The following is a 27,560-nucleotide window of genomic DNA, read 5'->3' on the forward strand; positions in this document are numbered from 1 at the left end:
CTGAAGATAAAACTTGGCTGACATTAAATAGAAAAACAGAGATATGACTCCAGCACCACGCTGGCACGCGTAGGTGGCTTTACTGATTGTCAACCAAAGTACTTAACAGGGCAAATCTAAGTAAACGTGGATTATATTTTTAAGTAAACACAGAAGACGCTTCCAAATCACACCTCAGTATTTAAAAACAACCTTGACTTTGACTTTATTCCTTATATTAGGATACAAGTGTTTTAGTGCATATATTCTTTTTCACCTTAAAAAGGTTGGATGTTGTATAAGTATTTTCTAATTACTGCATGATTATGGTTTTGTAGTAGTAATTGCATAGTATCATATATACTTTCTTCTTTCAACTATAGATTGTAAATAAAGATGGAGGACACGCCTCTACTTCTTCTCATGGTACAAAAAAAATGTGCTTGAAAAAACATCAGAACCTTTAAGGAGAGAAACCGTCTCTGGGAAAAAAAATGTATTTGACTTGGACTTTGACTTTTTAGTTTGGTCCATGTCCCATTCATTAACATGGGGGAGGCTGGGTTTTTAACCTTTACTGCAGCCGGCCAGTAGAAAGATAATCATGATGATAAAAAATGATGAAGATGGATGACATGACAGCTCCACAAGAGCAAAGCCAAATTGTTTTATATTTTTGGACACCGAGGAAGAGGACACGCACACATCGTCCAGTTGAGAGCGTGCACATCGACACTTCCTGTTTTCCGCCTGCACACATGAAGTGGATAAAATACGTTATTTTCAGGGAGGAACTTTTCCAGTGATTTAGTATGTGAAATAGTTTTTTTGGGCCAGTGTACATCACGTGATGTACGGCCACTTTGTCACAATCACTATAAATGCTACAACAAACACTGCGGGAAAAGCATGAATCACAGCTACAGCTAATTCAGCGATTTGCTTTGCTATTGTTGCTGAGTCGTTCTATAATTGACCCAGAATCTGAAAAACCGAATTCACCCTAAGTGGTGAATTATATCCTCACTTCTCTCCTCCCCTCTCTCTGCAGGAGAACATTGTTTTAAACAATGCACCTTTTTTCTTTCCTCTCACTGAAAAGTAGTCGCAGTTACCTCCTTGCCTGAGACTTCATGTGTTTCAGACTATTTTTTTTATAAAAGAACGAGGAATCTTCTAACACCAGTTGCTCATCTTTCATCGGTTTCGCACCCTTTCGAGCCGAAGAAGTCCTTCGACTCAGAGTCACGTCACATCGCCTACGGGAAAAAATGAATGGGACTTTTATTTGATTTAGAATGGTGCTTTAACTGAGGAGGCAAATGTATGAGGGGACATTTTCAGCAGATTACCAGCCAATCAGAAGTTGGTATTTTAAATTCCCACAACTGATCCTTTCTAATACACAAAGTTAGAGATATAATATGTTCTAATCCTTCAGTAAAATATCTAAAAACCTTTGTGACATATTTTGTTGAGTTGTGTACTTACCTCATGCAAAATGTATTTTAACAATGTCCAAACTCTGAGAAATTACCTATTTTAATGAAGGTAACGGGACGTTTTATTTTGGCCCCTCCATTAATTGCTTCAAATCCACTTTACTCATGGCTCTGCTCGTCTCTGCTGTAACTTCCGAGGCTAACGGGGAATGACAAAGGAAAATCGCACTGTTAGCCAGTTAGCTAGTCGGCTGTGTATTCCTTCCACTGCTCATATTGGCTCTTAACGGTTTGCGATCTGTTGATTTTCTTTGGCAATAGTGATGAAGACAACAACTCCGAAGATACCACGCTGCTTCACGACGTCGTCAAACTAGGCCTTCTGTTGTTGTTTTGATAAACAGACCCCTATTGGCTGAAGTTACATATTGTGTTAGCAATGCATTGCACTTGAGATTACCTGTGTAGGTTTTTTTTAAATAAAACCTTTCAACAAATATATTCTGGGTATAAAGTTGTACAAAACACTCTAACACTAAACTATAAGTAGATCAAAATGCACTTGATATTGCACCTTGAGCGATATTTTATGAACCGAACCACTTTAAATGTTCTTGTAAACAAAATGCCGCTGTCTGGTTCCAGGAGATTTCCCTCGATGCACCAGCCGAGCAGAGTTAGTGTTCATTTGTGGCAGATTCATGGAGGACCGGGGAGACCCGAGACGTCTCGCGAGTAATCGCCCAGCATCTGGTCGACAGTTGGCTGCCGGCCACCAGTCAGCTGTCCGAGCTGTTGCTTCAAACAAAGAAAGTCCACGACGAAAACATCATCATTTATCAGGTGAATAATTTCCTGAATGGAACTTTTCTTTTGTGACCCCATTTCTCGCCCCCCCCCCGTCAGCCCAGACATTTTACAAATGCACGGCGCCGCGTGGAGGAGCAGACGCTGCGAGAAGCCGCTGATGCCTCCTGTCGAATAGAGAGATCCACCTCAGGCAGCGTCAGCACCGTCCTTATTTGTCATAAGTGTCCGCTGTTTCCCATGGCTTAAGACAAAGGCCAAGGAACGTATGAGGAACATGCATTTTTAATGTGACATCCTCATCAAATTCACCACAGTGGACTGAGCAGAATGCCAAGGACGCTTTATTCTGCCTCCAATTACAGTGAGACATCGCAACAATATGAATGGAAGCGGTGAAGGGCACATCTGCCTCTAACATGACGGAGCCAGAACCGCTCGGCGCTTCGTCTGTCGTGAGCGTGAACCCGTGAACCTCATATCGACGTTAGGTTTTTAATGTTTGATTGGAAAATAACTAGTTTTTCATTGACATATTCAAAAGCGCTCCTCAGAAATGCAGAGCAGAGGAAAGAGACGTGAAAAACAAATCATCAGTTTAATGTCAGAGCCACATTATCTTCCCTTTGTGCCTCCTGTGAGGAGAATGATGTCTTCACTGATAGTGAGTAACACAGGACATAAGCAGGCGCTATATCACCATTACAGCTTACATTATTTATACAACCTGACATCCCGCTGAATGCGGATTTGACCAGACTCACCTTTATCTTGTTGCAAATATGCTGACCATTACTCTGTGCCTATTATTTGACGGGTCTGAAATGTCAGCAGAGACTGAGAGATAGTCGGAGTCGTTGCTTCGCCGCTCACCAAGAAGAAGAGAATGGAAATGTAAATATTTTTTACCGGCGCTAAACTACACCTTTCATCTCTGATATTCTTCTTGCAGTGGTCGGTCCACACTCCATCATTATAATGAGGGAGGCTCAATTAGACAAGGTCTACAATGGGGGTTTTAAATGTCACAGTGCAGGTCCTGACATTTCTCTGTTTGATATGTAATCAGAATGGGAGCAGTGGAGTTCACAGCCAGAACTATTCTCAACTTCCAAAATAACAAATTCCACTCTGTCGCGAAAGCCGAGCGAAGGCGGCTGCGGCCACTGTGGAGACTGTTACAGCCGACTGTGCGAGTCAGGCCCCGTCTCCGAGCTTTTTCTAATGATCGAATCAATTAGCGCTGTTTAGGATCGTACAGTAATTATCCCTCGGAGGTCAGAGTGTTTACGAGAAGCATGTAATGAATCCTCTTTGGGTTTTTCAATCCAAAAGGTTATTTGGTTGTCAAATCAAAAATGAGTCAAAGATGACAAACGTTTAACTCATTAAAATTGGATTTACCATTATAATTACCAGCAGGGTTGTGCAGTGGAGGGTAAATGTACGTTTATATTACCACAAATTAAAAAATAGCATTTACTCCATTTTTTGAGACCGGTGTCTCTCACAATTTTAAATTTGAGTATTGTTCCTTTTACATTGACCCCAAGTCGACTGAAAATGGACAATTAAAAGTTGTGGAAACTTTAGCTGAAAGCTCAGAGCACATCACTAGTTGGCACATTGTCCATGAGTGGCAAGTCCCCAGTTTGATTCATAGCCAGCAATACCATTTACAGCCCGTTCCCCACTCTCTGTCCCAACCCTACCTGTCTGTCTTCACTATGCCTGTCAAATAATAATAATAAAATACACTTAAAAATCCTTTTCCAAACCCTGCAGCACTGACAGGTAGCTACATGGAAGCTGTTTCAAGAGTAACTTAAGAATAAAGGCATTTGTTGACATAGTAAACTAAAAGGGTACTTTACATATATAGAGATCTGCCAAAGCCCAACATAGATTAAATTCACTAGATCTGGATTTTTATTTGGATCAAATCACACTTACTCATGAATGTCCCCTGAATATGTCTGACTTATTTCCCCAGAAATCGACGGGGGAAAAAAAAAACCTTTCCCATCACACAATGTTAAAGAAGAATTCCTGGATCTGCCCCCTTGTGCTAATCTGCACCAAATCATTATGGGATCTATCCCGGACTCGCACCACTTCCTTCCACCGAGTTTCCTGGTGATCCACCCGGTGGTTTTTGTTTAATGCTGCTAACCCATGAAAACAAAACCTCCTTAACTGTCACTATAAAACAGATTCTGGTCCCTTTTCATTGTGCTCGTTACAATTGTACTTGTGTTTAACTTTCCAGGGAAAATCTAGTAAATTCGGTCAAAGTCAACGCCCCCTCCCCCCCACTAAAAGTATCTGTGACACACACACACACGGACACTGTACGACTGTGACGTCAGGACCATGCAACGCCAGAAGTGTGTGATCGGTTAAAAACAGATTTCAGTTGGAACGATGGTGATGTGGAAACAATATCTCATCTCACATCTCACAGCAGCTTTATGCCCCATTAAGAATCTGTTATTGCCTGTTTGCAAGCGTCTTGTAATTCACTCCTCCTTCCAGGCTTTTGTCTCTGGAAGCTCGGCTGACGACCAGACGCCGCATCGATCATTTCTGTCAGTTCTGGGCGTGGCTGCGTGTGTTCTATTGACAAAGGCCGGGGTTTGTTAAGCGGAGATTGGGAGAAGCATTTTGCACTTGGAGTGTTATGAACAATCCTGGGATCTCTATCGAAATCCAGATCAATTCACAACCTGGCAAAGTTACGCTCAGTTGGAAATCAGTTTTTCCTTCTGTAAGTCGTGTGATTTGTCTTTAACTATAAATGAATCCCAAACATACACATGTCGACTTCTGGTCAGCTTTTGTTCTACAACAACCCCCCGATCACCAGTAGGGAGAAAGGGAAACGAAAAACAACATCTTGACTGATTTTGCAACTCCGTGTCACGACGGGTCAATTTCTAAATGTGACCATACCAGAGGGGGGGGGGGGGCGCAGGAACGGCCCGCTCCCTCGGCTTGAATGTCAAAAAACAGACTGTTGCCGTCGTCTCGGGGGCAGAAATAGTGGCCTTACAGTGGATGAATTACCATCGCCTCCGAGCTCCGGCTCCACTCTAATAAACGCTGGATTGTTCACGGAACATGGGGAGGAGGGGGGGGGAGAAAAACGAAAAAACCAGCGAGCAAACGGAATAGAAATCCATTTGTAAGTCTGAGGCTGTGACTATTTGCATGGTGATGAAGGCCCTGAGTGTTCGTCGGCATTGATGCGAGGCCCCAGACAATAGAGCCTGTGTTTGTTCTTTCCCAGGAAGTTTGAGGAGGACAGAGGAGGGAAGAAGAAGAAGAAGGAGAAGGAGAAGGAGAAGGAGAAGAAAAGGGGAGGTCGTAAGTGGAGGGGATTACGCATTGTGAGAACCACGCGCATTCGCTTCTGCTATTGTGGCGACTGAATTGCTTTCCAGTACCAGGGTATTTAGTTAAGCAGATTGTGTTTCCTTACACCCCACGATGATCTCCCTCGATGGCGGCTGGGGATAAGTGGCTCGGGGGGGACAGCAGCATCACACAAACAGGTGGGTGTGGCAGTGGATGGTATACAACCTATAGGAGATAATCTGTTGTCAGGAGATGATTAGATGTGATTTTGTCCAGGATGGAATGTAAAGAGGAACGCAGGCAGGAGAACAAGAGGTTCTCAGCAGCAGAAAGGAAGAAAATACATAATAACTGAATGCAATCAATTCTAAATGAGTCCACGGGTTCTTTGTGTTTGTCACAGCGAGGAGTCGGCGAATTTCTTGCATCTTTTAAAATGGATGCTGGCATTCTAGCAGCGGTGTGCCGTCTAAAATAACCATCAGAGATGTTTCACTCCGCTAAAGAACTGCTTTCAAGTGGATTTAATGAAGTGGAATAAAATGATGTGGTTGAGAGAAACTTTCTGGATCATTGTGGCCTCGGTGTTGATAATAATCTGACAGTTCATACACACTTTATACTTCTCTCCTGTTGAGTAGCTGACCTGTGTACTGGCCTGTGTTGTGTAGCAACAAAACACAATCTTTCACTGCATTTTAAAATTGTGTAAAAAAACAGATTTAGAGATTATTTGAAATGTGAAATATAGTATTTATAGTTTCATTGCCTCTCCTAAAGTGGGGAATTCGACTCTTTACACTGCAGAAGAAACTCAGTGCATGAGGACAGAACCAAATGTCAATATTGGAAAAGTAAACATGACAGCATCATGGATGTTCAAGGGTTTCTGCTAAAAGTCAGAATCAAAATGTTTTATTTTAGGCCTTAAAAGGGCTTAAATATGGTAAACTATTGTGTACTAAGTCTTAAATATACGTTTAGGTCTTTATTAATACTACTTCAAAATGAGTTTTAATAGTTTCAAATGTCTCTGTTTGTTGTAGTTCTTTCTCGACAATTCAAATATTGTAATACAATTGCAAACCGACGTAGAACTGACCGTCTACAAACTCTCCGGTCAGAATCGATCCCAGTTCACTCGGCTTTTGGGTGTTATGGATTCCACACGGCTCTGGCAGCACGTTATGTTGAGCCTGCAGTTTGCTAGTATCTACCTCCATCCTAAAGCTAAAGGGTTGAAAGTGTGTATTTCACGTGAGAGGATTCAGGAAGTGAAGCAGAGGTTTGAAGATTCCTTTGAAAGCAGAGGGACGCTCCATGTTTGAGCCAATGATGAGCACATCGTCCTGCAGAGTGGGCGTCCCTGGGCCCGGAGGTGGAGCATTAACCACTGAAACTGTTGTTTACACATAGTGTCTTATTTATTTTTTGTAAATTTAAATATTTAAGTTAAGTATACTTTAAGCTTTTAAGAGTTAATATGTTAAACTTCAACTTGAACTTTACGTTTTGTGCTCTTTTATGAAAAAAGAATCAGTTCTGGCACCATCATTAATCATTATGGTCTTAAAAAGTCTTGAATGTAACTTGTCGTTTTTATTATTTCAAAATATCGTCCAAGTGTGATATTCTTTGAACCTTGTTGTGAAACTTCTTTCCATCATCATAATTGAGCCTTTACAGATAATTGCCTGACGTAATTTACATCCACTCATCTTGTGTTATTTTTAATTATTAATAACTTTGACAGCATCAGTTAATTGTGTTTCCCCCCCCCCCAAAAAAAAGAAATAATAGGCTCTTGTGCAGATTGCTGATAAATGTCAGTGGAAATCCGTGACACTGCTAAACGGTGATAATTTCCACTTCCACAAAATCTAACAAATTACTTACTAACAAGAACATGATGACTTGACGTCCCCCTGTTGTTCTTTGGACTCGTTTGACGTCCTGAATTAAGGAACATAAACTACATGCCAGTGTAATTGTTTAGTGGAGCCGAACAGTAAACACTGAGTCTCATGATGGGCTCCCAAATGACCAATTAAGGACATTTTGTCTTGGTAGGGTGATCTTAAAGAAGTGAGGCTTAAATGATGTTTGTCTTTTTTCCCCCCAAGGTTATAAATCGCTGCAGTTAACAGGTCTGGGTGCAAATTTATCATTCAGCTTTATATTTTCATCGTTTTGCATCTTTTTGCTTTCTTTTATATACGACCCAGTCAAATGATTAATGCAAGAAAAACAACGTAATTAACGTTCGTGTAAAGTCGGCATTACCAGGCCGCTGGTGTCCGCAGGTCGCGACACCGACGTCTCATCCACAATGACGAGTGGAAGCTGCTTTTTTCTTTATTACCGCGTTTCAACATTTGCGTTGGCACACGAGACGCATTTTAATAGCATCCGGAAAAACCATTACCGCAACAGAGCGACGTTTTATTAGATGAAACACAACCAGCATAGAGGGGAAATAATGTGACCGTCCCAGCGCATCTGGTGCTTAACATTGTGAGACTGCAGCTCATTGTCATTCTGTCATGTGGCAGAGCGGCGTACTGTACATGCGGGCTGCAGGAGGTCTGCAGGAAATGGGAGGAAGGCCTATTAGAGGTAATGAATGGCTGTCAGCCACGGGGCACTCTACATGTACTGCATGCATGTCATCTAGAAATGAGAGTCTCTTGAAAGGAGAAAATTGACCAGAGAGCTCCTTTTTTTGGTTGTTTTTAATATTCAGTGACTCTTGATTTCTCCCTCAGAACCTGCACACAGCTGTAAGTTATGGACATGAACTTGTACTTTCACCTGCTCCCTGACTCCTTTGCTATTTACAGAACCGGAGCTGGCATACCCATTATTTCCCCCGAATTTCATCACTTCCCTCCAGAAAGGCCCATCTTGTTAAATTGACACCTAAACATCTGTTGACCTGTGCATTATTCCAGCCACATCAGTAAATCCTCATCCCCCCCCTGGGAGCTTGTTCTTTGCCTCACGCAGACTCCTTGGCATGTTGGCAGCTGAGCAGTTGCTCCGAGTAACATCATTGAGGGCTGTTGTCTGCTTTCTGGCTCAGGGCGTTCAGTTTGGGCGCGTGCTTGGCAGCCCCATGAAAGACCATAACAGCTCACGATTCACTGGCCACTAATTGGAATGTCACTCCGCAAATGCACGGAGATATGAATCCGCTCGGTAAAGACTCACATAAGCGCAAACACCTACTCCCGTTCATGTTCTGTATCGAGATTGAATTAAGAAATGAAAGCTCTCATCAGTAATTGATTTTACCAGCTCGTTACAAAATGGATCCTGACAACTAATTCACTTTTACAAGATTAAACACGGACATTATGAGCCGTTGAAGCATTAATACATCCGACTACTACAGCTGCCGAAACAACTTCCTGCACTATGCTCTATATTTTACACTTCCGACGGGGCCACCCAGGCTAAAAGAGCATGCACTCGCCTGATATGCAGTATTTTGGATGGAAACGTACACAGTATGCAGATATTACAGTAAATGGTTTGTAGCTTTTAACCCTTAATTACAACGGATCCCACTGAGTGCTGGTGTAAGTGTTTTTTTTGTAATTTTCTGTGCTTTTCAAAGTAAAAGACTTGATAACGTATGTGTATTAAATACGTTTATAATGTATGTGAGGAGGCTGCAAATCATCTTTCAGCGTTCATATATTCGCAAATTATCCGCTGTTTTTATTGTTGGTGCAAATAAATAGGAGGTGTCATTTTGAGGATGCATTGAAGATATGATTAGTACATTAAGATCGTAAGTTATCCTGAAATGCAGCACGCCCCTGTTTGCTCATGCTCAGCGTGGCTGATGTATTGATTCCTCATCAGGGCTTTGTTTGTGCTGTGATAATGTTGTGTACTACATTGTTACACGCTAGATGCTTCCACCCGATTTAAACCGAGTGAACTTGACTTTCATTTATTACAAACTGTCCCAAAACTATTGATTAAGTTCCTCTATTTTTCTTCACTTTTTTTGTTGTTGTTCTAAAAGATGCTCGTTTATCAGATGAAGTCATTAATCTGACTCCTGCTCAATGAATGGCTTTTAACATTGTGTTGAATTTTGTTGTATGGAGGCTCAAGAAAAAAACATATTTCAGAGTGATGACCAATTTCAACCTCTTTGTTTGCAACTCCAAAGTCAGATATGGTCACCACCCCCCAAATGTTCATATGTGTATGTGACACACTTGGGTCAAACAACCCTGGAGACAACCTGTGTGTCCAAACTGTCTCTTTGCACAAAGTTGACAATGGCCACAACATTTAATCCACATTTTCAATAGAAAGTAAGTTCAACTCTTGTCAGTGCCGTTGTCTGTTGTGTTTGTGTGGTCCCAGCTCCTCCTCTGCCTCGCTTGACTTTCATTGTCCTCACCCTCTTGACCCTCATCCTGCTGCACATTGTAATTGGCGCATCGATTTGACTCATAGTTTGTCAGAGGCATGTGTGTCTCTGTTTTCCATGTCTGGGGAGACATTGATCTAATTAGAAGTCTTCATTAGTCAGCGGCAGAGTGCAGTGTCATGCTTAAGGAATGGTGTTGGGGCGCTGCTTCCCCTTTGTGAAGCACAATGCGAGGTCTTGTCTGAATTCAAAACAAAGGGCTGCTTTTCCAGCCTCCTCTGCAGGACCTCTGTACGCAGAGCGACGATAAGGAGAGAGTGAACAAAGAGTTTGTTTTGTCTTTTTATTGCAAAATTGAATTTGCATTGGCTTTTGCTGCTTGAATTTGTTTTAAATCTGAATTTCTGTTCAACACAAGTCTTTAGATAAACACAAAAAAGACAAAGAACAAAAGTTTTCAGTCTTTTTTGTCAGACGTACCTGCAGCTCTGTGTCGAATGAGCTTCATTCTTTCATTTTGCATTGGTATTAATTCATCCCTTCAACTGTGTATTTATCATATTTAGCCGTTTAAACTGTTATTTTTTGCATTAATTCCAACATTTTCATTACATTTAGCTAAATTTCCAATTTGTATTCTTTATTTATAGCAACCGTTTATTACTTTTAGCTTTTATTTATTTATATTTTGTATTATTCATGTATATCCATTACTTTTAGCTAACTGTTTTAAATACACATAGCACAAATATTTAAACCGTTTAATCTATATTTACGTCGTACATCTAAATGGTTAATGTTAGCTAAAAAAAACAACATACTTTCAGGTAGATATATTCGTCCTTTAAATGTAAACAAAATACTACTTCCAGCTTTGTGTAATTATACACTAGATTTTTGGATTTTGCTTCACTACAGATTTCATTTTCCTCGTTCTGAAGTCTCTGTGCACTGCTGGTAATTTCTCCCTGCAGCAATTAATTGCATCTTAACTTTTATTTCAGGGACATGAGCGTGCACACAAACCGCATCACAACAACATGGCATACAGCTCTGCAGGGATCCTGGATGACTTTGCTGTTGAGTGAAGAATTGGTAACGCCGGACCAGTGACGCTTCCATCTACCGTCCACTAACCATGGGAAGTGCAGAGGAAATGCACGGATGGACAGTAAAAATGAGCGCGCCGGGCGTTTTGGCTGTGGTGACGTTCTTTTCCATGCTTCCTGGCGGGGTGCTGAGCGATATGAGATGCACTCAGGGTCTGGAAGCCCAACAATTTGCCCAGGGCTCCACTCATCTGCACCGTCGCCTGAAGAGAGGCTGGATCTGGAAACAGCTGTTTGTCCCAGAGGAAGATCCCACTCCTCGTGTTATTGGCCAGGTGCTGCTCCAGATTGAATGTCCTCCATGTCCTTGATGTGGTACTTCACTTTGAAAAATCGTGTTTTTCTCGGTGCCACGGGAAACCGTGTTTAAAGAATAAAGCTTTTGTGTGTGTGCTCCCCCCCCGCCCCCTCTTTCTGCAGCTCAAATCTGATTCCGACCGAGGCGAGTTTTCTATCAAGTACATACTATCAGGGGAAGGCGCCGGAGATGTGTTTGAGATAGATGAGTATTCTGGTGAGATCCGGACCCTGAAGAAGCTTGATCGTGAGGAGAAGGCTTTTTACATCCTTCAAGCCCAGGCTATCAACAGGAGGTCCAACGAGCCCGAGGAGCCCCAGTCAGAGTTTATCATCCAGGTGCAAGACATCAATGACAACGTCCCCCAGTTCCAGAATGAACCATATGTGTCCAGCATCCCCGAGATGTGTCCAACTGGTATGTCTGAGAGGAAAGTTTCCCTCTAACACCGCAAGCTGAACATACAGGCACGTAGAGTCAAATCTAAAAGCTTCAGTTCCACCAAAATCCCCCAAAACACAGAGAGAGATATCTGTCTATTAGATTTCTACCTTCACCCCAGTCCGGCAAAGACGGACAAAATTAAATTTGCGGCACACGGCAGTAAAAAATGACATGTTTAAATATTCAACAGCGACATGTCCTTCCAACGTCCTGTTCTCTGAATAATCCACAGGCCTGGGCTCGCTGTAAACAGCTTTCAGTGGAACTAAATCGTGGATGAATAAACGGTCCTCAGTATAACCCGTTCACAGGAAGGTCTGTGATTTACCGAGAGTATTTCACTTTCATTTTCTCATATTGATAAGATGTGGCGCTCTTGATTTTTTTTTTACAGTCATGCTAACGGTGAGTGGCAACATCGGTCATAAGTCAACAACTTTAGTTTGGACTCAAGTATTTATGCATCCTGACAACAGTTAGATGGGATGTCATGACATTTAGTGCAGAAATAACTGTTCCTAGGCTTTTAATGTTGTAGTAAGATATGGTTTAAGCACACAATGTCATCTTCTAAGATTTAATGTCATTCAGAGTTATTCATAGAAAACAAATATTTAAACTTTTTTCTTTTTGGGAAGATAAAACCGGTTTTATTTCCTTTATTATCTTTATACTTCTCAAATGTATTATCCCTTAACTTAAATCTCGACTGAAGACAATAAACTAAAGGTTATATGAATGTCTGTCATCTGTCCCCGTTCAGGAAGTCAAAAGTATTAGATTCCCTATCCTCAGTGGCTCGGATGCCTTTATGGCTAAATTTCTTAAATAACGTTATTATAACCACTGCCCTTTTCATACCACAAACATTACCATTTCAATTTATACGTAATCTGCTTTCGCAGCATTACATCTCACTTGTAATAAATCATAATGCATTTGACTCAGAAAGAGAGAGTGAGAGGGGGAAGGCTGGAGCGCGGGCGAGGGAGAATCAGAAATACTGCAGTAAATCCCTGGCTGTGTGAAAGACAGAGCTCCCTCTGGGAACCCAAACCCCCCCTCGAATGAGATAGACGAGAGACAGGGAGAGAGAGATACTGTACGGAGCAAGGTGAGGAGGAGAAGGATATGGTCAGCGGAGAAGAGGGGAGTAAATGGGAGAGATAGGGAGGTGAAACCGCATCAGAGTGTGAAGGATAGAAACAAGGGTCAGGTGGAAATAGAGACAGAGATATCGCTACGGGGCTGAAGAGGTTGTCACACACACCTGCACTGCCATCGCTGCTCCCCCCCCCCCCCCCCCCCCCCCCCCCACTCCCCTCATCCCTCTCCCTCCTTTGTCAACATCCCTCTCCGGTCCCCCTCCCCCTGCGCCAGACAGACAAACCCTGCGGGACTGTGGCATAATCACTTTATTTCCCCGTGGACTGGAACTGCAGCCTGAGCTAACTCCAACTGTGTGATCCCCCCCCCCCCTCACTCCACAGGGACCACAGTGGCCCAGGTGACAGCCACAGATGCCGATGATCCCCTGTTCGGAAACAACGCCAAGCTCATCTACTCCATCCTGCAGGGGGAGCCCTACTTCTCCGTGGAGCCAAAGACGGGTATTTCCGATATGCATGAACGAACACAGCTTGGGTTATTTAGAGGACACACAATAGATTTGATTGTGCAGGAATAAAGTTTAGATTTAATATAAGTTCAGAAATATTTCCAATATGTGGTTATTGAGATTAAATGAAAATTGTCTCGTCTTTCTGCTTCGTCTCAAGTTTGGGAGTTTTTCCCCTGACGACTAAATCTCTAACAATAACTATTGACAAATTTCATCTACTTTTATTTGCGGCTAAACTAAGACACAATATAAGTGATTGCACCCTCACAGGAAATTGGTGTGGGCACATTTCCAGAGTTTTCTTGTGCGGTCCAGAGGTCAGTTACTGCTCCTCCCACACACATTGTGGACCTGAACTGTGCATAAGTTGGGGGGGGGCCATTCCTGACACAAATCAGACTTTTTCGGGAGACACTTGTTGGTTTCGATTGAAGAGTCGAGAGCAGTTGACTCCGAAACTCTACAAGTTGTAGTTTAGCTCGTGGCTTCAGTTAACCTGCGAGGAAGAGGAGTCATTCGATTGTCAATGAATCCCATGGGTCTAAAATCTGAGAAAAACATATTCACAAATATTGTTTGTGGAATTAGAGTCTGAGAAAACACTGTAAAACTGAAATTAATTCTTTCTTTTACCATAAAACTTGACTGAATAATAAAACTGAATTCAATGTGTTTTAATGGTATTTTAAAGTAACAGTCTGTGGATACATGGATTGGTTTCTGCTTAAAATATATAACACACAGATTAAGGGGTTTGCTTTTATAGTAGTTTAAAGGGAAAACTATAAAAAAAAACACAAACTACTTCATTGCAATTCAGAGATATTGCATTGTGGTTTTTTAAAATCATTTCAAGTCCTGTTGATGTTAAATTTCATTTCATCAAATGTGTGTTAATCTACATCTGAAAATTTGCTATTTTCTCTGTTTGCAGTAATATTTGCTGAAATCACCAATTCCCAGTTGTTTTCAAAAAGTGATCTTTTATTAAGTAAAACTAAACATTCGTGTCCTGTCTGCCATTTACAATATGGACAAATGTTCTTGGACTGACGGATATAAAAACAATTGAAACGCAGACAAACAAGTTGTTGCGTTTGATATTTTTCTGGTAAAACTAAAGAAAAATGCACGTTTTATCTTTGGATAAAAAAAACATATGGTTTTCAGTATTGTTTCTTGGCCATTTGTCATACACGACAAGTAACATATACATATTGTGTCACAAGCTGCTGAGAAACATCTAAACACAGGATTCTGTAGATGGATCACTGATTGAAATGATGACTTACAAAGGAAAAATTGCATAAATGTTCCAGGTCGATTTAATTCTCTTGATTCAAATTGCTCATCTGTTTACTGCTGCCCGCTTTGGCCAGACGGACGGAGCATTAACTCATCTGAAAGCCCTCTTGATATTTCTTTTTGCACTGATTAAATTTGCAGACTCGAAGTTTATTGTGCTGCAGTTTTTATTATACACAATGCACAGCTCTCTCCCGGAGACTTCTCCAGGCAGAGTTTGTTTACTTACCACAGATCCACCCACAGTTCTGTTTAATGTCGTCTTAATGATGCTGATTCTTCACTCGTCTGCCTCCTCTCGCTCTGTCTGGCTCCTCCGCCTGCAGGGACTATTGTAACATCCTGGCCAAACATGGACCGTGAAGCCAGGGAGCAGTACCTGGTGGTGGTGCAGGTGAAGGATATGCTGGGCCTGAGCGGCGGCTACTCCACCTCCACCACAGTTACCGTCAGCCTGACTGATGTCAACGACAATGGACCCACGTTCCAGCACCGTGAGTCACAGTAACGCAGACCACACACACACACACACACACACACTGTCAGGGAATCAATATACGACTACAAAGAGTCTCAGACTGCGAGGACATGTTTAATATTATACCTAAGAGGTATTTATTTGATCATGCCGGTTCGGGTGGGCGGTTCTGCGCTGCCGGCACAACATCCGACTGTGCACATCTTGTTATTGAGCCGGCAGTCAAAATTAAAAGGACAAAGCCGAAGGAAAAAAGAGACAGAGCGAGAGAAAGGGAGCGGAGGAGACGTGGATGTTGTGTGCACGTGCACATGCATGAATTTAATCATTCACACATGAGAGGACATTTGTCATGACCTTTGGAAACAAACCTGGCCCCCTCAGCGATAAACCTCACCAAATGAATGCCCGGGGAAGAAATCAATTCTGTAGAAATGAGACAGAGGACGATACTTTTAACTATTAATGTCACATTCACATTTATTGCAGGTGCGACTGTATCACCAGGATTCTGTGTTCAGTCAAAAAGGCCTAATAAATATTGTATGGCGGCACTTCAGTTTGAACTGTGCCCTCTGTTTTCTCACATAATTGCAAATTATTATCAGCAGGAGTATTTTTTCTTTTCCCCGGTCGCCTGTTGAGTTCCTCCAAGTTGCTGCTGCCGTCCGAACGGAGCGGCTCAACGACACAATCACATGTTCTCATCTTCTTATTAGAGTCAGGCCGGGATTACGTGGACTCGCCGCAACTTATCTGTGACTCGCACAAATTGACCCTTCGCCACAATGTTCCTCGTTCTTATCACTTTACACACGAGCGAACTCTCTTGACTAGCTGCTAACAACTTACTGTCCAGCTCTGTAGGCGACGTTTTAATGAGGAAACTTTTTGATTTGTTATTTTCTTCCGAATCATTATGCACTGGAAACATTTGCCTTCATATACATATTCCTTGTGATATTCCACTCACGCTTACGGTGTCGTTATGAATGATTTGCTTCTTCAGACCTCTACACCTTCGCCGTCCCTGAGAACGCAGCTGTGGGAACCACAGTGGGCAGGATCATGGCGGAAGATGGAGATGTTGGCATCAACGCCAGGATGACCTACACCCTGGATGACGACCTGGAGGAGAGCGCCACTTTTATCATCCAAACCGACCCAGTGACGCAGGAGGGGGTGGTTCTGCTCGCCCAGGTGAATATATCTCTCCTCGACAGCTATGCCTTCTACACATTTTTTATTTTGAATATCAATTCACTTAATATCCATTTTTAATCTGACGCCTTAAGCAGTATTGTAGAATTCATTGTGTGGCTGAGCACACACTTTATCTATATGGTGTTTAAGTTTTAATTATTGTTACAGACTCAAACGCATACAAAGTGAAAAAAATCATTACAACTGATAAGAGGTATGGCAACACACACACACACACACACACACACACACACACACACACACACACACACACAGAGGAGGGAGTATTATTTATGTGAGCCTTCAGATTTAAAAACTAATTCAAACCAAAGCAATCGATAATACAAAAGACAACAATAAAAGAAAGTCAAGATAATTAAAGATAAATATTCAACACTAAAATATGAGTAAACCGAAATAGATAAAGATAAATAATAGAGATAATAAACACATTTTATTAATAAAACTAAAAGCAAGACTAAATAGGTGGGTTTTAAATGTTTCTTTTAAAAATATCATCATTTTCAGCTCCTGTCAGATCCTCCAGATTCGGAGCTGTTTTGGTTTTTGCTAAGAGAAGAACCAGAGGATTTGAGGAGTTCCCTCTTCATATATAAACTAATAAAGGAACTGTTAACCCTTAAACCCTTAAACCCTCAAACAGCACAACGGCAGAAGTTTTGAGGACCAACCGAAATGTCCTCACTTTCCCAGAAGGTCCTCATGAGGTCTTATCGTCTAACCGGTCCTCACGAAGATAGAAGTACGGGTATACACACACAGAGGCAGCTGGCAGACATAACCAAAGGAGCAACAACAAGATACAACTCAGGCTAAAATAAAATAAAATAAAATAAAAACCTGGCACACACACCCAATAATCACACACACCTGGCAGAAGCTGGCGTCTCCTCTCCAGGTCGCGCTCATATAGGAGCTTAGTCTCGGCCCATATGCACGATAAAGAGCCATATGCTGCAGTAGGAGGGAGCAGGAGAACAAACAGTGTAAGCAGCTTATTTCTGATGAGGGAATATCAGCTCTGAGATTACTTAATTACTGTCTAATGATTCAGTCGGTTTTTGTTTCGTGGAAAATGTGGGGCGAGGCGTGTGGGATGTCGTCACTGAGGCCGTGACGCCGGTTCAGAGTGAGAGCTGAGACGAGCGTTAGCACCGTGCAGAGGATGAAGAGGACCTGCAGGACATGAATCCCGGAAAAAACTGTTCATTTTAAACTGCTGTGCCGACGCTGCCTCCACAGCCGGAGAGCAGTGGCTGCTGGGAGGTTCGTCCGCACATGAGCAAGCAGCTGAAAATTCTGCAGGTCAATGTGGAGAGTGTCCGCGAGAAACTTCAGCTGAAGCGACATTTTACTATTCGTAAAGGGCGTTATTCAAGAGAATTCAAGAAGTAATAAGCGACGTGAATTCATTCATATAACTGTATGTGTACGACAGTGTGATTAAATAACCCTGTGCTCCAAGTGGGTGGACTCAGGGCCGTTGCATCTATGAACACGTGTGGTTGAAGGTTAGAAACGTCCTAAATTGGTGTTTTTTTAGATGAGACGACTCGAATAGAAAATGTGGATGAATGTTAGTTCCCCCTCACATTTCTATTGCACTTCTGCCTCCTGCTTTTTCACCTCCTGTGTTCCTCTCACGGGAGGTTTCAGTTTAGATGCCGTGATAATGAAATAAAAGAGGGAAACATCACTGGCTGTGCCTCTGAATCATTTTGGGAATGCAGTAATGGTTCGCGTGCTGTTTTCTTATTACAAGCATCATAATGTTAAAGGAAAACACAGCATTATTTAAGTGCACGCTCACAGCTGGCAGCTTATTGACACCGACGGAACAATTTTAACGCCCAGTCTGAGTCGTGTCCAGCTCTCTGCGGAATAATCGTCTGTCTTAGGTGGAAGTTGGCAAAGAAAATGATAAAAGCTGTTCGTCTTTGAGCTTATTTGATGATCTGTCAGGGTGTTTTCTGCTTAAAAACAGCTACTGTATTCAAAATATTTCTTTCCCTCACAGCCTTTGGACTACGAAACAAAGAGGCGCTTCGTTATGGCGGCTGACGCCGCTAACGACCACGTGGACACTCGATTTCTGGATCTGGACGAGTTCACGGACAGGACGACGCTCAAGATCATCGTGCAGGACGTGGACGAGCCGCCCGTCTTCCTCTCGCCGGTCTACGAGTGGAAAGTTCCCGAAAATGCCGCCGTGGGAACTTTGCTCGGCGGCGTCAGCGCCAGGGACACTGACACAGTCGACAACGCCATCAGGTAATGCTGAGAATGGCATGTGCCACCCAACTGCCAGTGCGATAATGACGAGGTAGATAACCAGGCTGGTGGGGGGGGGGGGGGGGGGGAGAGGAACGTCCCCAGACAGCCTGGGCCGAGACAGCTTCCTGCATGGGGTGAAAAATCATTCCATTTCAAATAGTGTTACTGCCTCGGTGCATCCATTTTTACCCTTGATCTCTGGATACCCTGTACATGGTCATATTTATCTCATATTACTTTAGTAGGAAATGAGCCCTGCTGAATAAATCATCACGATTTTTTTATTTTTTTTTATACCTCACAGGCTTTTCTATCTATTGCCGTGGTATTATCACAAAGCGACGTGACTAGGACGTGGGAATGTAATAAAGCACCGTAGCAGGCGGCATATGGAATTGAGATTTGTAGTCATTTGCAAGTGGGGCACGTTGCAGAGGAGGCAGCAGCACTACTGGTGCCTGTAGTCCATCTCGCTGGAGCTTAAGAGTGGCAGGTGCTGCATATCATCCTCAGCCTGGCGTCTATTACTGTCCCTTTGGTGACAGTGTCTCATTGATTAATAAATTCAGCCTGACATTTTAGGGGTTTCCACACTTCTAGTAAATATGATTAAGTTTGCTTTGGTCAAATTGGCTCATTCTCTGTGTTGTTATCGGCAAAGTGGCTCGAAGAGATGACTCATTATTGAGTGTGTTTTTATTCCTGGATACACTAATTCACCGTGGAATTATAATCACGGACATTAACACGTGTTAAAGTGTGTGTTGGCGTGAAAGACATGTGCAATGACAAGCAAATATTTCTTCCGTGAAGAATCCTGTTTGCTCGGTCGTATGTTTTTTTTTTAAAGTTTATTTTTGCATTTAAATACAAATCAGGCCCCTCGCTCGTCTCCCATTATCACAGGAGAAGTCACGAGGAACGTGTGTTTTGCCAAAACAGCTGCACCACCTGTAAGGAGAACTATTATTCAGTGCTCCTGTTTCTCCAGGCGATGTTTACAACGGCTCCTCGTTATTAAATTGCATTTCCTCACTCATGACAAATAGAAAAGAGTCTGAGGCCAGATTAAAAATAATATTCAATTAAAGTAACTGTAATAAATACACACAGTAGTGTCTATGCCGTCTGTGTGCGATGCTTTGTTTTGACGGTGTTGTTGACGTTGTCACACACGAGCTTGTGTGTGTGTGTGTGTGTCTCTGTGTGTGTGTGCGTGTGTGTGCACCCTCTTTGTTGGATATCTGTCAACAAATTAAAAAATTTAGCAGTTTGCCTAATTAATCTCCCTGTGGCATCGCAATGTTTTGTTTGCCCAGAAAACAACCTTGCCTGCTAAATGTTTGTCTCTGTGATTTTCCTTTTTTTCCAGATATTCAGTTGACAAAAGGAGCGATACCACAAAAGCTTTCAAAATAGACCCAAACAATGGAACCATTACTGTCGCTCGAGCCTTGGACCGAGAGACGACAGACTGGCACAATGTGACAGTCGTAGCCAAGGAAACATGTGAGGAGCATTTCACGTCTTGATCTGTGATTTATCCTGAATAAGGATTATTAGAGGAATGGGTTGTTATTGGCAGCAGCCGATCAATTTATTCAGGAGTAAAACATTTTTCGATACTGAAATATCGGCCAATATTTATATATATTTATATTTATGTTGTTATCAAAGCAAAGAAATGCAATTGAGTCTTGATATGTTACAGTTCAACCATAAACGTTGTTATGAATAACTATAAATGAAAAGAAAACACTAATACAACCAAATATATACAACGCGAATTGAGAAATTATGAAAATAAACATAATTTATCTACGTACACTATAAATAGAAAATGCAACACAAACATTGTATGCATTTCTTTAAAATGGAAGCATTACCATTAACTGTACCACATGTTCATCCACACATATATGGTCTTTTCATAGGTATAAATAAGAAGCACAAGTATATGAATATATAGAAATCACAAATATATAAAATGATACAAGAATAAATGATTGAATAACAACATTAATGAATAAATAATTGAAATTGTTACCTTAAATTAATAGTTAAGTAGTTGAAGAAGCCAGTTAATGAATAAGTCATTGAAAAGTCAACTAACAGTGATGAATAATTAGTTGTTAACCCAAAGTTAATGAATAAATAGTTGAAGCAACTTATTGTAGACTCCATGGATGTTTACTCTTCTTTTATGTGGAGGATATTATCTTTTAATTAAAAGTGTTTGTTTATAATCAGTTTATCAGAACAGATTGATTTTAACAAAACATTTAAAAATGTCCACAGAAGGACTTCCTGTGTTTTTAGTCCAACATCTCATTTGGAACAAAGCTGTAAAACGTCAAAAGTCCTTTTTTTTCTCCCCTGTGTGTTTGCAAACGTCATGATTCAAGAGGAAACATTCATCTGTCTTAAGTCTCATTTCTGACAGAGATTTTTACAAAGCGTTTATGAGACCCGCTGCCCAGTGGACTCCAGTAAATGTCTGTCTTCTCTACTGCAGCCCTGAACCATTTATCCTCCTCGGTGGTGGTGTTCATCAAAGTGCTGGACATAAACGACAACGTGCCAAGGCTTGCAAGAGATTACCAGCCATATATCTGTGAGGGGACACAGGCAGGAGAAGTATGTATATTATGATATACTGATGTGTAGGATTTACTGTGTAGCCCTGACTGTAAAGGTTCTCTTACTATGTTATATCATATTGCGTCAAATAACGTTATTCCACATCTTTTTACACAAGGACTCAGGTGGTTTAGCCATTTTACCTGAATGAGTCACCTTCAGTCATATAAATATCTAGACTTCCGAGAACCGTGTATATGTGGCCACTGCTTTTCTTATATCTCCAGTAATGTATCTTTTATCTCTCAGCTCATTCAGCTGCTCAGCGCTGTCGATCCAGACGAGCCTGTGGAGGGACACCACTTCTACTTCTCCATGGTCCCCGAGAAGCACATCAATCCCAACTTCACTATCCGAGATAATCAAGGTTATATTTGCTCAGATAATAAGGCACACACATAATACTCTCTGTAGCTTTATATGCACCGTTCTCCCTTAATCCCATTCAGGGTTGTGTGCGTGTGGTAGCAGCTTGGTGCCGAACAGCGTTAAAAAAAGCCTCTTCTACATCCCAGACGGACTCAGGTCTGAGTTCTAGAACGCGATCCTGAATTCCAATGCAACCTGACCCAGACTGCTTCTGAATGACACGTTGCAATCTCCTCATCTTACCTGTCACCTCTCAGATGCTAGCCGCCGCATTTAGCCAGCCTGTTGTCAGGGGTGCGAGTTCAGGTTAAAGACAAAAATAAAGTGAAATGGCACATTGAAAACCAGCCGTGCGTGAGAGAGAGAGAGAGAGAGAGTGAGTGATGGTGAAAATGTGTCCTCAAGGACAAATAGTGTGTCTGACATAGTCTGTTTCATGCTGTGTGAAACAAGCGCGAGGCCGGTGTTTGTAGATTTTTCACTGAAACAGCTGCTCGCGGGGACAAAGTAACACGGCAACGACCAAACATGTTCATTTTGAGCAAAACCCGTCGTGAGAATTCGGAGTTAAGAGGTGAGCTGGAATCATCACATCAAGCTTAGCACCAGAGGAACTGAAAAATTAATTGGACAACAAGACTGGGCAGTGGATCAGCATTTTTAAACACACACACGCAGCCCATGCAGCGGAATCTCTCACACGGACACATCGCTATGTCCATGTTTGTAGCCTGTGGACCTTAAATGTGACTTCCTGGATCTGCAGCTGGACCTTTCACTTTATATTCCTGTTTATTACTTTTGTGCTTAAAGGTCCGGAGTGTAAGATTTAGGTGAAAGGATCTATTGGCAGAAACTGAATATAAAATAATGCTTGTGATGTTTTCACTAGTTTGTAATTATCTTATACGCCTATTTAAATACTTTATTATACTTTACAATACTGTATTTACATAGTGAGCGGGTCCTCTCTACGGAGACCGCCATGTTTTTTTTACAGTAGCCCAGACTGGACAAACTAAAGTCTACCACAGGTTCGGAAGGGGAGGGCGAGGTGAGGGTTATACAGCTGCAACATGCAACTTCACCACTAGATGTCACTAAACTCTACACACTGAACCTTTAATGGAATAGTGCAATATTTGGGGAAATATGTTTGTTTTTCGTTCTTGCTTTTGAAGTGAGATGTTTAGCTGAGAGCTGAATCCAAACAAAATACAACCTGTTATTAAGTAAGTTTGAGCTACTACTTTAAGACAAATCCAGGCTATTTAATAACACATTTAAACCAAACATATTGGGAAAATGAGCACGAACAAAAATCATCGTGAAGAGAACTACGTAAAATGACAGAGAGCATCTTTGATAAAAATGTACTTGATGTCTCTTTTTGATATGTTTAGATTTTCTAAGTGTGAATCTGAATGAGTCCTGTGTGCTTGGGAGCTGTTTTTGGACGAGGCTGTGCTTTCTGAGGCTGACAGGCTTTCAAGTGAGCAAATTGAAAGAGTGTTTGCCTCAGAATCAGTGGGTAGTCGACCCTCTTTCAGATTCCATAATGAAAAAGGGCTGACAAATTGAACAAACTGTGTTGTCGGAGTTTGTTGGAACGTATAGGCTGGAATGAAATGTATGCAGGTGCAGTGTACGGGTGGTTAGCCAGGCAGGCCCAGCAGTCCAGTCAGCAACTAGGAAATGAATAATGAATCAAGAAGGAGCACTTTTAATAAAAAACACATTTCCATATGCCACAAGGCGTATTTCATTCCCCAAAAGTTTTTGTTCAGTGCCTTAATAAAGTCTCACAGGTGCAGCCAAACCTGAAGCAGATTTTCTAGATTTACTTTTGTACACAGTGAAAATTACATTTGACAAGGTGCTGAGGCCGTCCACAGAGCTGGGATTGTGTTTTAAATCCCATTACGTGTGTCACTTCACTTGTTATTCATCTTATTTTTCAATTCCCCCGCAACATCACTACTCACACGGCAAGTGGTGGTGGGGTTTTTTTGTTGTTTTATTTCTAAAGAAAGCTGAAAAGTGCACCTCTCCCTCTCGATTTCAGACAATACAGCCGGCATCGTGGCGCGCAGGAGTACGTTCACCCGTAAGGATCGAACCCAGTACCTCCTGCCCGTGGTGGTGACGGACAGCGGCTCTCCAGCTCTCTCCAGCACCAGCACTTTGACCATCAGCGTGTGCAGCTGCCAGCCTGCAGGACACTGTCCCACAGGAGGGGTGGAGGCGCTCGCCCTGTCCATGGGGGTCAGCCTGCAAACACTGTTAGGGCTCCTGGTCTGTCTGGTCACGCTCACAGGTAAACGTCAAACCATGTGTCTGCGTCCGTCTCCGGCTGCTGCATCAGAACATGATGATCGTTCATATGTAGGGATGTATTTGAGTTTTGTCTTTTGAAAATCTTTATCATCTCACATCAGAATCATTTCGTCTTTAAGATTGAAATTGAATTGGAAAAAAATGAAAAAGCAGCTCGAGCTGGAAGATTAGTTCTAAATGCGAAGAGGTTATCAGACAGAAATATACATCAATAAATGAGGTTGTGAGTTAGATAATTAAAGTTTTTAAAACATATTATCTTTATAGTTTTCCCTTAAACTCAAATCAGATGAGAGAAACCTAAGAGCTTCTTTTTTTATTATTATCTTTTAACTCCAGAAGTTGTTTAAATAATTCAAAACTTAATTTATTCCACTCGTAGTTTTTATCTTTCACTGAAATGATTTAGCTGCTGTTCTATACATTTACAAAGTGATTCTTATTTCTTTTTTACACTCCACCACAGATGTTATGTTTCTTGAAACTTGGTGGAAGGGTGGATTCTGATAGTGAACTGGATTATGTAAAACTTACTGAAAGGTTTATCATGAAATTTGGTGCAGATCTGGATCAGAGGTCAGATCCAGGAATTGTGTTTCTCTCTGTTGGATTCAACATTTTCTGAGAGAATAATGAGTGAAACTTGATGAAAACACATATTAAGGGGGTTGGTATCAATGGGCGTTTGCAATTTCGTGCAGATCCAAATAAAAGTCTTGATAGTTGATTTAAATGTGGTTTTATAGGACTGTAGTAGGACTTTAAACCCATGACTGCCATTACCATGTATCTGAGAAATGTGATGTGGCCTCAGCTCTGAGGCTTGTTTTAATGGAAGGTGACTGTCGGGCCTTGGGTGAAGTTTGCTCTCTACTGAGTTCACTTGTAGTTCATGTTGTCAGGTGTATTTTTAAGTTTTCTGAAACCATTTTACTGCGATGATGTTAAAAAAACCCGAAACGTTGACTCATAATTCATCAGAAATAATGAGCTTTTGGGAGCAGAAGAAATCTCCCTTTAGAAAAATGTTGTGTAGTCAGACCTCCATCAGCTGCCCCCCCCCCCCTGAGGCTGGGAGCAATTTGTGTAAGTGTAAAAAGGCCAAGATACGCCGGGCCGTGGATACGCTCACTGAAAAACCAATAAAATCCCTCTGAGGAGGAGAATTAGTGTTTACAGAGTTATTCTAGATTTAGGACCTGGAGATATGTCGGTGATTCCAGAGGAAATTTCACTGATATTTTGCTTTTCCAGCGGATCTGTTGAGCTAGAGCAGTTCCACTTCACCTCAATTTCGGCAAGTATATAAACATGTGCTTAACAGCGGGTTTTTTCATTAACAAATCTGCACTTTGATGTGAATCCCCCCTTTTTTTTTTTAAAACTCACCGGTGTGCCTTTAACACGTACTATTAAAATGCTGAAAGCTTGCAGAGCAATGATGTCAGGTAATGAGCGTAGTGGTTGCAATACATCAGTAGCAATGCCATCCTGGGACGCTGATGGGTTTGCATAGTGAAAAGCTTTATTATGACCTCGGCTGCTTTGTGTCCTCCCTCTGCCCATCACATGAAAGATTAATGACGATACCTGCTATGCTAACACTCTGTCGGATGAGAACAACACCCGGTGAAAACACGGCAGAGACAATAAACACTCATTCAGCTTTTCCGTGCCGCATGGAGCAGATACAATAATTTCCTCCTTTGTGTGAGACCTGAGATTAAAAAAAGATAAATTATGGCATAATTTGCCTTCGTTTTGACTTTTCGCACCCACAAGTTGTCATGGAAAAAAACAAATCTGGCTGCTATTATCATTAGTGCACTTTTACATTGTACGTACACGCTCCATCAGGCACCCTCCATGCTCTTTTCTCACCGCGCTCATGCCCTGGTGTTTAACTATAATGATCTCCCGCTGTGTTGTGTCTGCAGTGCTGTCAATTCTAATGCTGATGGTGAGGAGACACAGGCGGAAACAGCAGGAGGCGCAGGATGTGGAGGTGAAGGAGCTGGAGCTGCCAGAGACGGTGTCTCAGAAGGTGCTGTATTACGGAGAACCCGGGGGTGGCGGAGCAGGCCGAGACTTCTGCCCGCCCGCCGTTCCCCTGCGCCACCACCCCCACAGGAGGAGGGAGAGGCGGCTGCGGAGGGAGGACGTCAGGGCCAGCATACGGATGTCCCTGAGAGAGTCGCACCTCATCGGGCCGGAGGACGACGTCTTCAAGCAGTTTATTATGGACAGGATGGCGGAGGCTGATCGAGATCCTCACGCCCCCCCGTACGACTGCCTCAGGATCTACGCTTACGAGGGGTCGGGGTCTCCCGCAGGCTCCCTGAGCTCACTGGAGTCACTGGCTGCTTTTGAGATTGTACCCGAGCAGGCAGCTTGTAACACCAGGCCCTACGTGGTGAAGCTCACCCCTTGGTATGGGGGAGGAGAGGAGGACACCATCTTCTGAGAGGTTCTTCTTCAGGGGGAATAGTTTGACATTTTGTGAAATATGTTTATTCACGTTTTATTTATCGATACAATGCAAAGCTACAGTCGGCAGGTGTATGTCTATGGAGGTGCTTGTGCTAACCAATTGTTGTATTTTACAAAATGTCAAACTCTGCCTTTAAAGATAGAATCAAGCCGTACATATAAAAAGCTATTGCTGCCATGTTTTTCTAACTTGCTGTAACTGTTCAAATATAGAAGACATGAAGTGTGTTGAACCTTTTCTCTCTGGACTCTGCAACAATCAAATCCCATCCACTGTACGCGATAAAATACCAAATATCTATAGCTAGAGCAGATTTTACAGATATTACATTCATGAGACCAGTGGCTATATTTTTCCTGACGAGTGACCCTTTTCACCGCTGTGCAAATAATGACTGTCCTCCTTAAGAAAAGCACAAGTGGAAGCAGCTCGATGTGGCTCCGCTGCTGAAAAGCCGCTCGACAAAGAGGTCAAAGGTGCAATGTTGGATAATATAGGTTTGAACTATATTTCACAGACTGCGGCTTGAATCAGTTTCTGCTAAAACGATGACACATTATCTGCTGATGAAGCTGTAAAGGCAGAAATAATTGACTGGTGGGGAATCCAGGAGACGAGGAGCAGCACGACGGTTTGTTTAGAGGGAAAACTGATGAATGTTGTCAGATATTCACTCTCCAATATTTAACTTGTAGCTACACTACTACGTTCAACAGCTGGTGTGGATTTATAGTTTTGTAATGAGCAGGTCACATCCTGCAGGTTTTCGACCTGTTGCCGATGGAAACGAGGTTGTTGGGCACAGCGGTTGTTTGCAGCTTGAAAACCAAACCAAATATTATTGTTGTAAACCAGTAATGATGCACGCAGCTTTAAACTGGGACTTAAACTTAACTAGAAAAAGATGTAGATGGTAGGTAGATGAGAAATTATTTGTTTTTCATTTGGTCGGACGGTTTACAACACTTCACTTCCTCTTGCCTGTAGGAACA

The 27,560-nt window shown here is 42.1% G+C and overlaps 1 protein-coding gene across 3 annotated transcripts; it reads left to right on the top strand.

Annotated features, from left to right (window-relative positions):
- Positions 1–5,600: 5,600 nt before the first annotated feature.
- Positions 5,601–27,321, top strand: cdh19 (cadherin 19, type 2). Of its 3 annotated transcripts, none has more exons than XR_004612326.1 (13): positions 5,601–5,782; positions 10,983–11,362; positions 11,508–11,802; positions 13,320–13,439; positions 15,082–15,249; positions 16,243–16,433; positions 18,475–18,728; positions 20,104–20,240; positions 21,247–21,368; positions 21,621–21,738; positions 23,806–24,057; positions 26,015–26,746; positions 26,781–27,321. XR_004612326.1 is itself a non-coding variant. In XM_034572440.1 (13 exons), exons 2-12 carry the CDS (start codon positions 11,117–11,119, stop codon positions 25,346–25,348), a joined length of 1,920 nt encoding a protein of 639 aa, XP_034428331.1. In that variant the 5' UTR covers positions 5,601–5,782; positions 10,983–11,116; the 3' UTR covers positions 25,349–25,374; positions 26,015–26,144. The 3 variants fall into 3 exon arrangements, 2 of the variants coding, with proteins under 2 accessions (XP_034428331.1, XP_034428330.1); XM_034572440.1 differs by lacking the exon at positions 26,781–27,321 and adding an exon at positions 25,332–25,374 and having other exon boundaries at positions 26,015–26,144; XM_034572439.1 differs by having other exon boundaries at positions 26,015–27,321.
- The last annotated feature ends 239 nt before the right edge of the window (positions 27,322–27,560 follow it).

Source organism: Hippoglossus hippoglossus, chromosome 20 (genome assembly GCF_009819705.1).
Source record: "Hippoglossus hippoglossus isolate fHipHip1 chromosome 20, fHipHip1.pri, whole genome shotgun sequence".
In the NCBI taxonomy this organism is placed as follows: domain Eukaryota; kingdom Metazoa; phylum Chordata; class Actinopteri; order Pleuronectiformes; family Pleuronectidae; genus Hippoglossus; species Hippoglossus hippoglossus.

What these genes read in the sequence shown, in the direction of transcription:
- cdh19 (XM_034572439.1), top strand. Translation starts at nt 11,117, where the DNA reads ATGGGAAGTGCAGAGGAAATGCACGGATGGACAGTAAAAATGAGCGCG. An exon ending in ACAGTCGACAACGCCATCAG is followed by an intron (nt 18,729 to 20,103) that starts GTAATGCTGAGA and finishes CTTTTTTTCCAG; the next exon opens with ATATTCAGTTGACAAAAGGA. An exon ending in AGTCGTAGCCAAGGAAACAT is followed by an intron (nt 20,241 to 21,246) that starts GTGAGGAGCATT and finishes TCTCTACTGCAG; the next exon opens with CCCTGAACCATTTATCCTCC.